We start from the raw sequence: 16,448 nt of genomic DNA on the forward strand, positions 1-16,448 counted from the left end.
TCATTTGCTGCGTTATCAACGGCATTGGAAATGGTATGCAATTCGTATGGTTGTTCAGCGGCCGAAAAAATTACATCACTATTGCGATGCACTTCGGCCCCAGTTGGCGATGCACCTCGGCTTCGTGACATCAATTCGAAGTCATGTACAACTCGGCCAACGTGCGTCGTTACATCGGGAATGCCCAACGAGCCAGAAAATAGATCACGTTGATGTTTACTTCCATTCAACATCATGCTGTTCCGCAGGTCATTCTGTGTTGCTGTCGACTGCACGCACATAAAAGCGATTTACACGAATTTATATGCATACATTGCAAATAGATAACAATAATAAATTACAATTTTTAATAAAATTCGCTTGTTCGTTTGAATCGTTAGCATAAAACAGAAAAAAATGATAAAAATAAAAATAAAAAGAAATAGACAGAGAGAAACATAAAATATCAGGAGGGCGGGGTATTTTTCCAAATTTCTAGTTGAAATACGCGCAATTTTTACATACTATAGCTTCGTAGGGCGTAGGGAAATAAATGGATTTTTTGTTTTCTTGATTTTGTTTTTCTGGTGTGTTTTTTTTCGTTTTGTTTCTTCTCCAAAATATGTTTCTGCATTTTCTTCTTCGTTTCACATTCTTTTCTTATTATTCATTAGCATTTTTGAGATGGAAATCACTATTGATTTTGGTTCGTCCGCTTCATTCCAACTGTAATCCAATCTTGATTGATGGCAAAAAAAAATGTTTTATCGAAATTATTAATACGTGCTGCAGCATATCCAATGCAAGCTCACCAATTTAAAAAGGATAACAATCGAATAGTTACCAACGAAAAAAAAATTAAAAAGTTCGATGAAATATCGAACGAAAACATCTGCAAGTTTGCATTAAACTGAGATAATGCTAAAACTTTTGTGAAATGAACTAAAAAGAAACCGACATCCATCCCTAATGGTTGCATCGTATTGCTGTATACACATTATTATGTATGCCTGGAGCAATTTCAGTTAAACGGACATAGTTTTTAAATTCTCTGACATTGCAAAAGGAGTCGATTTTGATTATCTGTTCATTAAACCATCAAATATCAAAAACTCTGTCTTCAACTTCGATGCACAGCGCACATGATGGCTGATGGATGATTTGGAGCAGATGGAAGTGAAATAAGTGCAAAAGTCAGCTCGTAATTGAGGTAAAAGAAATTCAAAACTTTTCACTCAACTCGAACAGTGGAGCTTTCGATCAACTTTATCGCTTGATGTTTTCAATTATTCGAATTTGTTGTTACTTTATGAAAATACTTGAAATATCCTGAGCTCAATATAAATAGCGATGCGAGTCTCTTGGCTCTGCTGGAAAAATGAATAGAAAACTTTTGCTAACATTTAATGCTTGGTTCTTTGAAGAAAAAAAAAACAGAACTTCCCATTAAAACATTTATTAAATGAAACATTTTCATTTTTTTTTCTATTCGATTCAATCGCATATTTCGTAGAAGGCGGAAGAACCAAAATTTCCAATAAAATGAATTAATTCTGTTCTGTACAACGGCAGAAAAAAAAAATCTATATAAATTGAAAAAAAGGATCGAATTTCGTTTCGTGTATGTACAAAAATGAATGATAGAGTTAACAGTATTGGAACGCAATTAAAATAAGCGAACTGAAAATCTAAATGGAGACTCTTACGCGAACGAAGCACAATAAAATAAATACAGTTTCAGTCTTACAAATATAGAACAAGAAGTTCATGATATTGTTAAAGAAGAACGAAATAAAGAGGAAAATGCTTGATCAATGTAATTTATACAGCGAGAAAGAAAGAAAGAAAGAAAGAAGATCGAGTTCATATTGAAAAAGAAAATGGAAACGTAACAAACTAAAAATCGAGAAGTAACAAGAAGAACGAGTCCACAAACGAAGTTCACTTTATAAAAAAAGGGCCAAGAAGAAGAAAAACAAAATCAACCAAACGAACGAATGTTTCAAAAAGAATAAAAGCAAAAAAAAATATCTGAATGTCGAGTGTGGTTAGTGATAAAGACAGAAATATAAAGGGAAAATATGAGTGTGAAAATGGTTTTAACATGGTCTTTTATACAGAATGTAACATTGTGGGTGTGAAATTGTGGAGGGGTTTCGTGTAGATGAATAGAGATTATGATGTGTGCTGGTTTTGTGGTTGGTGTTGTTGTTGTTGTTGTTGATTTTCATTAAATTTGGTTAGTGTGTCGCTTTTCGCTTCTTTTTACAATGAATTTCTATGAGCATGAATATTCAATATGTGTGTGTATGTGTTTGTGTGTGTGTATTAGTGTGTTTAAGTAAATCATCAACATAAAAATTGAAAAGAACAGAATTACGATAGCGGTTTTGTTAAATACAGCGTTTCTTTTTACATCCTTATAGTTAATATATATATATATGAATTACGAAATAATTTCTGAAATTGTTCTCTTTTACATGGTTGTTGTTTTTTTGTTCTGAAATCCAACGATTGAGGAGACAGGAACAAGAGCGAAATTTGGCAATTTGAATGTGACTAATTTCCAATGAAAAGCGAATATTTTGTTAGTCATGTTCCTGCTCTCCTGAATTAACGAAAAAGTCGCAATTTTCATCCTAAATTTAAAATACGTGAATAATCTCTATGCAAATGTTCGTGTTTGAATGTGTGTTCGTGTGTTTGTGTGAGTGTTCACAACCAAAGCATTTGATTCGTTTGTCTTTCTGACCGTTGAATAATAAATGTTGATCACACACGATTATAATAGTTTTGGCTTGGCGTACGCTTCGTTTGATTTTTTTTTATTCTGCTAAAACTAACCGCGTCTGCTACATCGGGGAAAATTTGGAAATGTTCGAAACTACATCGAAAGCCACCGAAAAATTGTTCGATCGAAAATAAATTAGCTGTGTCTATCTTTTTTGGCAGTAGGTTGTAGCCTGAGTGGTGGCGGCGATGGGGGATCGGGCGATGACATGTGCAAACTGTGTGGTGTGTTTTGTGCTGCAGTCTGTTTGTGTGTGTGATTGTGGTGGTGTGTTGTGGGTTTTTTAGTGTGCTGGTGTTTTTTTGCATAAATCGGACCGGAGGCCGTGTGCTGTTGCGAACGAATGCCCTGTGCAGAATGGTGTTTACGATGTTGCTTCTTGTCGGCCGGCGATTTATATGCATTGTGTTGCGATTGTGACGATTTTGGCCGATGCATTACATAGTCGGCCGTCGCATAATCATTGACAACGGGTTTTTTCCTACAATTGGCCGAAATCGCCATTGCCGCCACCGCCGATGCCGTTGACGATGTCGCCGTCGCCGCCTCATTTGGCAAATAATCGCAAACATTCAAGGTCGAACTGCTGTCCGAACTACTATTTGTGCTGACGCAACTCAGCATGTCAATGGACGTGCTTGGCTGATTCAAACGCATCGAATAGTCGCTCGAATCAGCGATCTCTTGACGATTGTACATCTTATGATAGCCACCGCTTTTGCCAGAATCGGTCGACGACGACGTTTTGGCATAATTTTTATTGGTATTCTTGAGCTTTGCTTCGGCCGCACTAATCGCTTTCGGTTTGATTATATCGTTTGTGATTTGATTTGCAATCAATTTGCTTGTGATTTTTGCATTATTACTACTACTGTTCGAATTACAATTGTTATTGTTCGATAGCGATGCCGACGATGAGAATTTTTTCATCGACACATATTGGTTATTCGCAGTGCTTTGATTAATGCTGGCAGTGGTGGTTAGATTACTATTACTATGACTAATTTGATTGGAGTGATTTGACGGGTGGTGGTGGTAAATAGGTTCACGTTTCTGCTACACTACGTGGTTTACATGGGTCCCAAATGTACGAAGAACTGGCATTGCCTACGTAAGAGAGATAGAGAGAGACATACAATTTATGTAGATTCAAGGTTTTGGTTTTGTTTTTTGTTAGAATTCAGACAATATTGAAATTGATTGAAATGATTGTTTATTGTCTTTGATTTTATTTTTGCTTTCAATTCTTTTTTTTTCTTTACTTTTTGGATTTCGAACCATAAAAATAAAAACGACGCTCTTCCTATCAATCAAATGCCATTTGCCCGTTTCACGTAGAGAATCAACGAATTGAATTGACTTTTATGCTCTCGGGCTATTTTTTTTAATTGATGTATAAAATTTAAACCATTTGTTAGCATAGCTATAGCTACAATCCCATAAGGTGTATGTGTATCTGAAGCTCCATCGCATTCAATACTTTTTACTCCTCAAAGTTTTTGTGCACGACATTTAAAAACTTGTGGCAATGCTCGTACAAATTTCCGATTGAATTCCGAGTCGAAGTATAACTAAGTGACTGGCGAAGTCTGGAAAAATACAGTCAAGTTTTTGCAACTTCAATTTTAATTACAGCTCTCAAATTGAAATAACAGCGTCTGTCATTAAATCAGCTGCACGAAATTCCACATTTTTCGTCGTTAAAAATCGTTCGCATTGTTTTTATTGCCACAAGCACGACCGCCACATGGATAGCACTGTTATCGGTTGTCGGATTGAATCGGAAAATTGAAAATAATTCCGAATGCCGCAGTGAAATCAATCAAACTAATAAAAGAGTGTTTTGTTTTATTGCCGATTGCGCGGGCGAGAGTGGAAAAAAATGACTACTCCAATTAAAAATGATTCGAAATGCTAACGGAAATGAATTTCAGCGCGTTTGATAAATAAATATAATGCTCTCAGCCTCAGTTCAAAGCAATTTCGAGTGGCGATTCATTCTATGTGATTTCCGATTTTAATTAATTTCATGCGTTGTTTTTGCTTTTCATTTCGAAGAGGCAATTTATTTTTCATCAAAAGCGGTTCAAGTGCTAATGAACTTCGGCCAGCGTTCGTCATGATGAGTGGAGCGGGAGGGACAAAGACTTTTATTGGCGAAATATTTGCAGTGGAAAAGTAATGGAACTGACGAATGACGAATTGTTTTCAGATTTAATTAAATCCCACGTCACCATAATTGACGAATGACACATTGTTTCAAAGTGCTTGAAATGCGCGACAGGACCCCACCATAATGTTCTACTCGTAATTTTTTTTTCACTTCTCTCGACCCGGATCTGACACGGATTCTTTTGATTTCGAATTTGATTTACTTCTCTCGTCCGGACCAACAGTACCAAATGTAAACTCACTTCATCGAATTTATTTAAATCACCAAGCTTCAGTCAGTTTTTGGACTCAGTCTCGTCTCTCTCACATCATTTGTGTTGCAAATAAATCATATACCCGTTTCCTGGCGATTCAACGCGAAATGCACCCGCATTTGCAAAAAAAAAAAAATAATGAATCCGTGGTGAAAAACCTTCATCATTTCCGTTTTACATAAATCCAAAATGAATAGAATTGGAACAGAAGTGTGCGAGAAAAAAAAAAAAAAAATGAGAGCGAACGAGAGAAAATGGGATCGGGTACGCTCATGTTGCTCTCGTCGTCGCAATTCAAATAGAAACCATCTCATTTTTCATCAACTCAACCATATTGACCGCTGTTGCAATGGCAAATACGACCGACGGCGCCCGACTCACAAACGGTTTTCCACTGAATACAGTGAGATACGGTATAATTTCTGAACAGCGCGTTTTTCCTCTTCACCAAGTCGCGTTCCTTTTTTCATTTTTCATCTCCGAATGCATCATTTAATTATTATTTTAGTTCAGCAATAAAATTGCAATGAGATGCACATTGCTCGGGGAGCAACAGCAGTAGCAGCGGCGGAAGCAGCAAAAAACGTTAATCCATCGGGAAAATTATAAACAAATTGCTGAATAAAACATAATGAAAATTTAATTGTTTTTTTCCCTTTCTATTTAGTCGATGTGAATGAAGATATTGCCGACAGATTCGTTTCGTTTCGTTTGCATTTTATGTTTCGTCAGTGGCAGTTTTAAATTAATGTAATTTTGCTAGCAGTGCATTCAAATAAAACTGTATTTAAATACTACGGCGAGATTCGGGGTGCTGAAATGATGGGAGAGTGAGACCGAAAAAAAAGAGTGAGCTGAACCATTTTCCATGTGGAAAATATGTGCGAGTGCTCAAACTGCATTTTCGAAAAACACAAAAATATGGTCAGTTGATTCAAAGCCAGATAATATTTGTTGCGAAAAGTTCATTTCATTTGTAGTTACACCGCATGCTGGAGTTTTATTTTGCCATGAAATATAACAAAAAAAAAATACACATCCACACACACTTTATACAATGCAAGAACAAATTGCCGGGCTGCTTCACCGTTTTGATTGAGAGCTACAATTTTGCTATGACTAAATAAACAGTTTTGCCTGGTGTTATTGTTGGTGGCGGTTGTACGACGTTGATGAATTTTCCTGAATTATTTGATATTTATCCAGCCGTGAATTCTCCATGCTGTGCTCACAGCCTATTGAGACTGAGTGTGGCCAAAGTCAGTGTGCTATTATACTTGTATATATCGATTTGGATGTGTGAATTCAGTTTTGCTGGTGCAATCATTTTTGCACCTCAATTTGATGGGATGTTTGATAAGTTTTTTTTGCAATGGTGCTGGGTTTTATTAACTGCTCGAATTAAAATGACTTGAGCAACGGAAACGATATTGATATCCATCGAACCGAGTTACTTTTCCGAGAGTGTTTGGAATTTCACTTACTGTGAAAAATTCTGTTAATCATGAGTGGATGGATGCGAAAAGAATTCCGTACGACGAATATGCATATCAAAACGTGTGCAGTCGAGAATTCCAATAAGCGTATACAATTCAAAGTGTATATCATTTCCAATGGAATAAAAAAAAGAACAGTACACATCCCGTTTTTTTTTCTGCCATGATTATTGGCTGTTGTGTTGTGCCGTGTGCCAATACGATTTCATGAGTTTCAAAAATCAACGTCAAGTCAGTTGAGCATCTCACTGTGAATAAATCGTCTTCATCTTGTCTGCAGTTCGATGCATTCGAATGCTTACTCATTGTAACGATTGAAAATTCAATAATAAATGTATCCATGTGACTGTGTGTATGTGTGGGTGTGCTTGTGTGCTGGTGTGTGTCTATCGGATTGCTTCGCATGAATACATATCTCAGCATGCACATCAAATAATATTTACGTGAAATGCAATTTCACAGCGAAATGTGTAGCTACTTCTGGCTATCTCTTCCGAAATTCCACTTCGATCTACTGAATGTGGCAGACCCATTTTTATCCCGGAGCATTTCATGAGTTAACGAGCGCTCTAAGCAGAGCGTAAGTAACAGAGAGGAAGGGTGGAAGAGCCAACGAACTTAGCTTTAGTAAGTTTATGTTTGCTGCAAACAGCAACAGTATTTTCCCTCTCTGCGAGAAATGACTTTAAGCGGTTATGCACAAGGCGACATCAGAATCTCAATGGAAATTCCTATGCAATGGTCGTTGCGATGAAGCAAACAAATCGAACGTTCGCCCATGCACACACACACACTCGTACAACCATGCACATTGCACAGTGTCTGCAAAAATATCGTCAGTATTTATCTCTTGGGCATATGAAGCAAATAGAGAAAATGAAATTGTATCCATTTTATGTGCAAACGATGCTCCACAACGCCGCTCTCTGTATGAATACGTTCGCTTTGTGATATTCAACAGCAGCAGCAGCAACAACAACATAGAAAATAACGAAATAAAAACAAACAAAAATTGAATTCGAAAATCGAATGGAAAATGGAAATGAACGAGAAAAAAAATGCTCCCGGATCGATGTAATTAGTTCGAAAGACAGACAATGATGAAAATCGAATGCCATGCACCATTGAGCATTATTTCATTTGTGCGATGCTTTTCTTTTCGGTCTGTGTGTGTTATTCCTGTATTGCTTGTTTACCCTTTGGTTTTGCCTCCGATGCGAAACGACAGAAAAAAAAGTGATGGAAACACAAACGAATTTGGTTGTTGATAGCGGCATTGTTGTTGCTGTTGCACCCCGTTGTTGTTTGTAACGCTGGAAATGTGTTGGATCAATGCAAAATGCTTGAATCAACAGAATAACAAACACATTTCCCAATACAGTTTTAACAAGGTCAGCGCATCGATTTTCAAATCTCTGTGCCCAATTAAACCATTAAAATACATTCGTTGCAATTGTTTCGATGGCAAATAGATGCAACTATTGGTTTTGACCATCGAAACGAACTCTCGAATTTTGAATTTTTTTTTCTTTCAAATTGTTTTTCGAAATATGAATTCGCTTAAATCTGGCGAATGACCACTGTGCGTCGCTGTTTTGTGTGTAACCATTAAAATTCATTATGTGCGAGTGCGGTGGCAATAATAATAATTTTTGCCTTTGTTTTTAATTTGGTTCACTCGTATTTTTCGCGTGTTGTGATCGCGCCGCACGCATGCCCGTATTCACGCCAGTATGGATTAATGCTGCGGGTGTGTGATTCGCACATGCGAGAGTGAGATATATTTGACTGTTTGTTTTTTCGCTTCACAAAACGAAAATAATAATCGTTATCACATTAGAGGGTGTGAAGCATTGAATTTATGCGAAGCAAATGTGTTTATGATCCGAAAAATGGTCGTGGCCCATTGTCGCGCAGATGATGCTGACACTCTCAAGAGTATGGACAATGGCACGAGGCGATGATGATGTTTGTATGCAATAAAAATGTCATCAAAAACCGCAATTCGGCTGGAAAAAAGTGTAAAACTTGACAATTAAACGCGCCAAATAAAATAAATAAATTTTATGAATGACGTTGCTAGCCGCTCTCGCCTCTCACCCTCACGGTTTTTTTTTCATTGGACCAGCTGTTGTCTATGCGAGGAAATTTACAATTTTTATTTCGGGTGAAAATGGAGAGACAGACAACGAGAGAAAGAGAGAGAAAAATTAAATATAGAACTTTATTACGAGCGATCAGCGGCAAGTGGTGGAAGAAGAAGAAGAAGGAGAAGAAGAAGAGCTGAAAAAAATTGTGTGCACATTTGGTCAGTTTATTGAGTTAATAAAATTTAATTCGCAACTCTTTAATTAACAACATCGTCGAGTTTAATGCCATTCCATCATTTATTCGGCATTGGTTGAGATTTTGGTTGGCAATGGGAAAATGCGTTCGGACGGAAACATCCATTAGTTAGGTATATTATGGGTAATTTGAAGTGGAGAATAACATCAACTCAATTTTTTTTTGAATCAACCAAAAATAATGGTGTTTTTTTCCGTCTCCCTTGGAAATTTTTTCGTTATTTGGCCACCGATGTCAATACGGATCAACATTTTTCATTGAGAGACCGTGGCAAATGGAACAGAAACCAATTTAACTATCGGAAATACATACATATGAAATGTTATGCCTGTTGAGTGATGAGTCGAAACTGGTTTGGCTGGGCTGGGCAGGGCAGCTGTGATGCAGCAGGACGATGAGGAAACTTGAATCGTTTTAAATGGATTTACCAATTAAAGGCTTAAACATGTTCAAATGTGTGAGGGAAAATGCAAACGCACATAAAATTATCATAATCGCGATGAATTATACACATTTAAATTATATACCCATGCCCATTTTGGCCCAAATTTGTGTCCATAGTGTGCAAATTTTTGTTTGTGTGCAGATTTAACAATCGTTGCACGATGAAAATTCCGAAATAATTCCCAATTCATGGACAAATGCAACATTTTCATTGTTTACACATTTACACAACACAAAAATTCGGTTCACTGCACGCTTTCGATCGCTCGTTACCTCCCAAATTAAATGTTTCAAGTATCGCCCGACGCTTTTGACTAATTTTAAAACCATAAGTTAAACGCTTCGGTAGTTTTCGAATCGGTGTTTGATCAATTTAACAATTTAATGAATTTTACACAATGTGAGATTAAGCGAAATTACAGAGAGAGAGCACGTCGCTTCATCAATTATATAATCTGCATTTGAAATCCATCAAGAAACCGTTGAATTTTTCATTTGATATGAGAGCAGCGTATGGTCGCTCTGTACTATTCAAATTCATAAGCAAGCCCACAAAAAAATCTTTTCAATTTTGGATTAATAATAACGTGCTTTTGTAAAATGAGTTTTTTTTTTGGGTCGTATGAAATATGAATATGGGGATGTTTCCATTGAATTTTTTTTTCCATCAATATATTTCGGTTGTGTGGGCCATCAATTCGAAGCGGGTAAACCATAAAAACGCTTCACACACCACCGGAATTTTACAAAGCATTTCATTCATTTCGCATTCAGCGGCTTGATTCACTTGAAATCCCAACTCTCTGTTTTTTGTGTGCACGGCGCGACGCGCATAAAATACAAATCATCGAATTTGACACGAACATAAAAATTGCTTTGAATAAAAATGTAATGTGTGTGCATCATAAAGTGCATTCGAAAAATCGAATGGGCTAATTTTAAAGCGTACATAAAATGGAAATTCTCTTTGTATAAACAGGAAGAGACGGATGCAACACATCATGGCAACGAGCGAGGAAAAAAAAAGAAGAACCATTGGTAAATAATAATGAACGACTGCAATCTCATATTTCATGGTGATCGTAAATTTTCACGGCTCAATATTTACGCACAGAAGCGTGGTCAACGCGAATTTCATTCACGAAAAAGCGAACAAATCCCATGCAAAGGGTCATATTGTCGGTTTTTCTGATAAAATATTGCACAACGCGATGTTCATTGAGAAAAAAACAAAGGGGAAACATTCAATCCATGGCCTTAAGTTCAATCAGAGTAAAATTCGAATCGGGAAAAATCGATTGCGAACTCAGTACAAAACTTGGTTAGAAATAATTCGGATGCTAAGTCAGTCAACTTGTCGAGTGATAAGCAGCAACTTAACGATGCGATGTGAAAATCAAACTTTCCTTTAATCCGTTGAGCTTTTGTTGTCACTTTGGCAAACACAAAGATTTGGTCAATTCAATTCGTTGTAATCCATCGAGAAACTGGCATAGCTCTCTTCCCCCGAAAATCAATTAGAAAGACGTCTTATTCCCACTAAACTGAAGAAACTTTTCGGACGGAATTGGACTTAAGCGAGATCAACTTGATTGACGCGATTTTCTCTGGAGTGTTTGATTAAATTTGATTTCGGTGTCTCTCTTTTATTGTCGGATTTCACCTAATTTATTTGGATTTTCTTCCGTTTCGATTTCATATATGGTGTGTTTTTGTAGCGCTTAATTTTAATTATTTCTATGCATAAATACTGTTATAAAAAATATGTTTACGAACAATTTCACACTGATTGGCCTGATTGGTGCAGAATGCAATTTAAGTGCAAGTGATGTAATAAAAGTGCGTTCGTTCAATATATAAATTGTTCGAGGTGCAAAATAAATCGTAAAAATTTGCGAATAAATTTTTTTATATGTCAATAAAAAAAAATAGTCCTACATATATTGAAAAACAACGTGTTTCATTTCTCAAAATCCTAAAAATAGAAAAACAAATGCTAGCCCATGTTTCTTCGGGCAAACATGCAATACTCATTATTCGCACAATTGCTTTGAATGTTTCTGTTCAAATGAGTACCGTGTTTGCCCTTAAAAGCATGGTGTCATTTATTTGCAGCGAAAATTGGCTCATTCAGTTGAAACAATATTCTTTTATTATTTCCAAACTGTTTTATTGTTTCGTGTGGATATTTGATTGGCGTGAAAATATGTTAAAAGCTTTTGAGTAAATTGTTCATTTCTTGTTTGTGTCTACACTCACGATGTCTACGAAAACATTTAAATGCCAAAATGTGAAGTAGGAATAAAAAAAAGCTTGCATTTTTTTTTAAATTTAAATTAATTCTAAAAAAAGGTGTGGAAATGTTTGTGTATTTTAATTGTATAAAATTCCTAAGTGTTAACAATAATTTGAAACGTTTGATGTCGTGTTTTGCTCTTTTCAAGCAGTTTATTTGTAAAAATTATGGGCTACATTGTGCAGATTGTATGAATATATACGCCATGTCAACACACACAAAAAAAAACTGAAGAATTCCAGAATTCTTCTCGGTAATTCAAGAGTAAAAATGATGCGAAAAATGTGTACTTACGAATATAAAGCGAAAAAAAAAGAGAGGAATAAAAACAAACACTTCGTGTGCTCAAAACTCAAAATTTGTATGTGATGGGCTTAAAATGCCATTTTACGCAGTCTCGCGCGGATGTGCAAACTAAACACGTACAAAATGCATTCCGTGATTGATCGTCTGCACTCGATTGTGTTCTCTGTGTGTGTTTATGTGTGAGTGTGCACAGCTTGAAGTGATTCGCATGCATGTGTAATCGTCGACAATCTGATATATCAATTGAAAAATCCAGAATGGATTCACTTTGACAGATTGGCAGATTGCACATTGATATGGTTCCGATTTTGATGTTTTCACATGCATGCATTTTGCCTTTCAATATTTGCCTTATCGACTGCAAAGCACAACTTTCTGGTGAATATGATTCAGCGATACCTAACGAAAAACGGCAAATTAAGTGCGAATAAAAAGTGTTTGTGCGCATTATTGGTGTGTATTTTGTGTGAATGCAACGCAAAGTACAGACGACAAAAAAAAAACAAAATCGTAATAAACAAAATAGCGCTTTAAACAACAAATAATATCCAAAACGAAATGAGGGAGAGTGTGTGAGGGAGAGTGTGTGAGGGAGAGGGTGAATAAAAAACGTGGAATACTTAATGAATGAATTCTTTCTGTTACATTTGTGCTTTTAAATATTTTTGTAATTAAACTTTTTTTTACGTGCTTATCACTTTGATATCAACATTCGCTTACTCCTGTATATACTTCTGACGATATGTGCGATTTTTTTTGGAAACAAAATTACTCGAGCGAACGATAAAAATGTTTTTAAAAAAAGAAAGAGAAATGTTTTGGGTGTGTCTGTGTGTGAATGTGGTGTTTTGTGTGGAAAAAATGTGGTGATGCTGTGTCTATTCGTGATTGGAAAAATACGAATGCGAGAAAATGAACAAAAAGTCCGGCCGATTCTGAGTTGTGCTGCTCTTTATATGGATGATATTTGCAAATGCAATCGAGTTGCTTTTGCAACGAAACTTGTTGACTTTTTGGCATTTTCACTGTGTTTTCTGAAAACCAATTACATTTATATGAAAAATATCCAGTATCCACATCAAATTAACAACGTAACGTGTGAACTGGTACGTAAAAAATATACTCATATATTTAAAATGATATTTGAAAAAGAAAAAAAAACGCATTGCTTGTGATGATGCAATCGCAGAAAAAAAATATGTGTATTGTAATATTCATTAAAAGCTATCGCTTGGAAAACATATTATTTTATCGATCATTAAAACAAATCAAACAAAAGAGGCGGAACGAGAGAGATAGAGTAAGAGTGAATAAAAAATGCGTGTGAGCAAATGAAATATGTATTTCAGCGCCAAATATCAATGTTATTGGTTGGATTGCAATTTATTTGATTTTTTTTTCGTAAATTATCGATGAGTGGCAATTGATTTAACATGAAACAGAGAGAGAAAAAAACAACGGTGCTTTCAAACGAATGTTGTGCTAATCTCGATAGTAACATGTTGAGTAATTTAATTGAGTCTAATTTTCACACTAGTTTCTATGTTCCGTTGGCAACAAATCGTTGCATTCGAAAATGACAGACTCAACATGAAAACCACTCAACATTTGGTCGATGTTAAAATGTAAAGCAGGCCTTAAAATGTGCGACTACGTGTGAAATAAGCTGTCAAGAATTTGTGGTGAGCAATTATGAAAATGTGAAAAAAAATTGTTATTAATGCATTATCCATCATAAACAAAGACGAAAATTGAGAGCGAGAGAAAAACGAAAAAACAAAAAATCCATTCATTTCAACTACTGTTTTTTTTTTTTTTGGTTCGGTATACGTCCTTATGGTATTGTGATATCCTTTTTATACGGGATTTTAATTAAGTTTTCTGGTGAATAGGTCAGGCGGTGGTGGTTTTTTTTTTTTTTTGTTCGTGCGCTATCACTTTCCGATGGGAATTGATAATAAAAACATGTTCATTTTCAACTGTTTACCATTTAAACTAGAAATTATTTGCTTCGCATGAGAAAGAGAAAACGAAACACAGATATTAGTAATTGTTTTTTTCTTCGGTTTTTGGTATGGTTAATAAAAGTAAGGAATTGAAATACTACTGTGTCCAAAAAGTAAGGTGACATTGCATTTATTTTGAAAATTCTTTATTTATTCTTCCAAATCAATTTCATCGCCTTCAAAGTAATCCCCTCCCGATACAATGCACTTATGCCAACGGATTTTCCAATCTTCGAAACAGTTGAAAAAGTCGACTTCAGGGATGGCCCTCAGCTCCGTCTTCGCTGCGGCTTCAATCTGCTCTATCGTCTCAAAACGGTGTCCCCGGAGCGGTTTTTTGAGCTTGTTGAACAGCCAGAAGTCGCACGGTGCCAAATCAGGTGAATACGGTGGTTGTGGAACGATATGAGTCGAGTTTTTGGCGAAATGTTCACGAAGAATGATCTCATTGTGAGACGATGCATTATCATGGTGCAAAAACCAAGAGTTGTCTTTCCACAATTCCGGCTTCTTTTGGCGGATAGCGTTACGCAAACGACGCATAACACTCAAATAATATTCCTTGTTGACTGTTTGACCCGGGGGAAGGAACTCATAATGCACAACACCCCGATAATCGAAGAAAACAGTCAACATGACCTTGATTTTTGAGCGACTTTGGCGCGGTTTTTTTGGTCTCGGCTCACCTTTGGCACGATATTCGCTCGATTGGTCGGTTGTTTCCGGGTCGTAAGCATAGATCCAAGTCTCGTCTCCAGTGATCATGCATTTCGTCTTGTCAATGTAGTCAGAAAGCATTGTTTCACACACGTCAACTCGACACCTTTTTTCCAAAAAATTCAATGATTTCGGTACCAGTCGAGATTTGACGTGTTTGAGGCCCAAAACATCCTTCAAAATGGTATTGACTGAGCCTTTCGATATGCCAATATCATCAGCAAGGTCTCTAATCGTTAATCGACGGTTTTCCAACACCAAATCTTTAATTTTTTGGACGTGAGCTTCGTCGGTTGAGGTTGATGGTCGCCCAGCACGCTCTTCGTCTTCGACACATTCACGGCCTGCTTGGAACTCACTATACCACTTGTAAACATTTTTTTTCGACATAGCCTCATCACCAAAGGCTTTCTGCACCATCCTCAACGAATCCGCAGCAGAAAATTGATTCCGCAAACAAAATTTAATGCAAATTCTTTGATCAACAAATTTTGACATCGCAAAAAACGAGAAATTCACTTTTAGCAGTCCACAAAACGAAGCGTATCTCAAACACTAATGAATATTTTGACGTGTAATTTGGCAGGGATGTCAAAGACAGTCCTACCAACCTAAAAATAAAAGGATTTTTTCAAATTCCCCAGCGCGCTAAATTTTAAATGCAATGTCACCTTACTTTTTGGACACAGTAGTAAATACACGAAATAATAAGAGTATGTGCAGCAAACAGTAGTAGTGCAGTCAACAATACAACAAAATATGCTCCTGCATCCCAAAAATGTCATCTATTTTCACGGGTGTATTTCGTTTTCGGGCATTTCATTGGCGTCACTTTTCATGTGCATTCTTCGTTTTTCGATCGGTTTTATTCTCGATTGATTTATTTGAATTCATGTTGTGTGATAATTTGTTTGTTGATTGGATTATGATGTTGTCACTTGGTAAAATGTATTATTCATGTAGCCGCAGTGATGATTTGTGTATTTTCGATCGTTTTGAATAGTTATTTAAATGACGTGTTTTGAGGGGATCCACACTGTTTTTTTTTGCCGATGAATGATGAATAAATTTCCATATTAGTTGCTTTGAGGCCGACGGCGAATCGATTAAACTATTTTCGAATTTGAACGTTGTCAGTTTGATGTTACTGATATAAAATAGAGCGTTGACGGAATCCGACACTAGTGGATATGTTGAAATTGATACGAAATCAACATTTTCGATTAAAATCTCACAAAATAAAACGGTTCGCCATTTCACAGGAAGAAACAATGACATGATTTTCAGAACTTTCGTCTTCTGGACAGCTCTGGACAAAAGAGAATGTCAACACCATTTTCTGTGTCGTATATGATTTGGATTTATACATCCATATATACATACATAGATTTAGCACAAATAGATATCGATCTATAGTTCAAAATCGAAATTTTGATATAAATGGAAACGCCACTATAAAATGCATATGTTTTTTTTTCTCGTTGCTGTTGTATATTTTAAAACGATGAGCATTAAAAAGCAAAGCGATATTTTGCGAAATGTTCTCTATTTTAAATGTTATTTTCACATGGACAGAAAAAAAGGCTGGCTGTATTTAATGGATGTACAGCGTTTGCTCTCACTCCATTCTCCAATCATAAA

The 16,448-nt window shown here is 36.1% G+C and overlaps 1 protein-coding gene across 2 annotated transcripts in view; it reads right to left on the reverse strand.

Moving 5' to 3' along the window:
- Positions 1-537: 537 nt before the first annotated feature.
- LOC129580553 (hemicentin-2) overlaps positions 538-16,448 on the reverse strand; it is a 140,172-nt gene continuing 124,261 nt past the window's right edge. The window contains exon 17 of one of the 2 annotated variants that reach the window (XM_055471078.1): positions 538-3,877. In XM_055471078.1, coding sequence (XP_055327053.1) covers positions 3,827-3,877 — 51 coding nt within the window. In that variant the 3' untranslated portion in view covers positions 538-3,826. The remainder of the gene's footprint in view (positions 3,878-16,448) is intronic. The other variant, XM_055471080.1, reaches the window with a different exon arrangement.

Source organism: Sitodiplosis mosellana, unplaced genomic scaffold (genome assembly GCF_009176505.1).
Source record: "Sitodiplosis mosellana isolate CC-2019 unplaced genomic scaffold, AAFC_SMos_1.0 Smas_scaffold_1, whole genome shotgun sequence".
NCBI classification, from domain to species: Eukaryota; Metazoa; Arthropoda; class Insecta; order Diptera; family Cecidomyiidae; genus Sitodiplosis; species Sitodiplosis mosellana.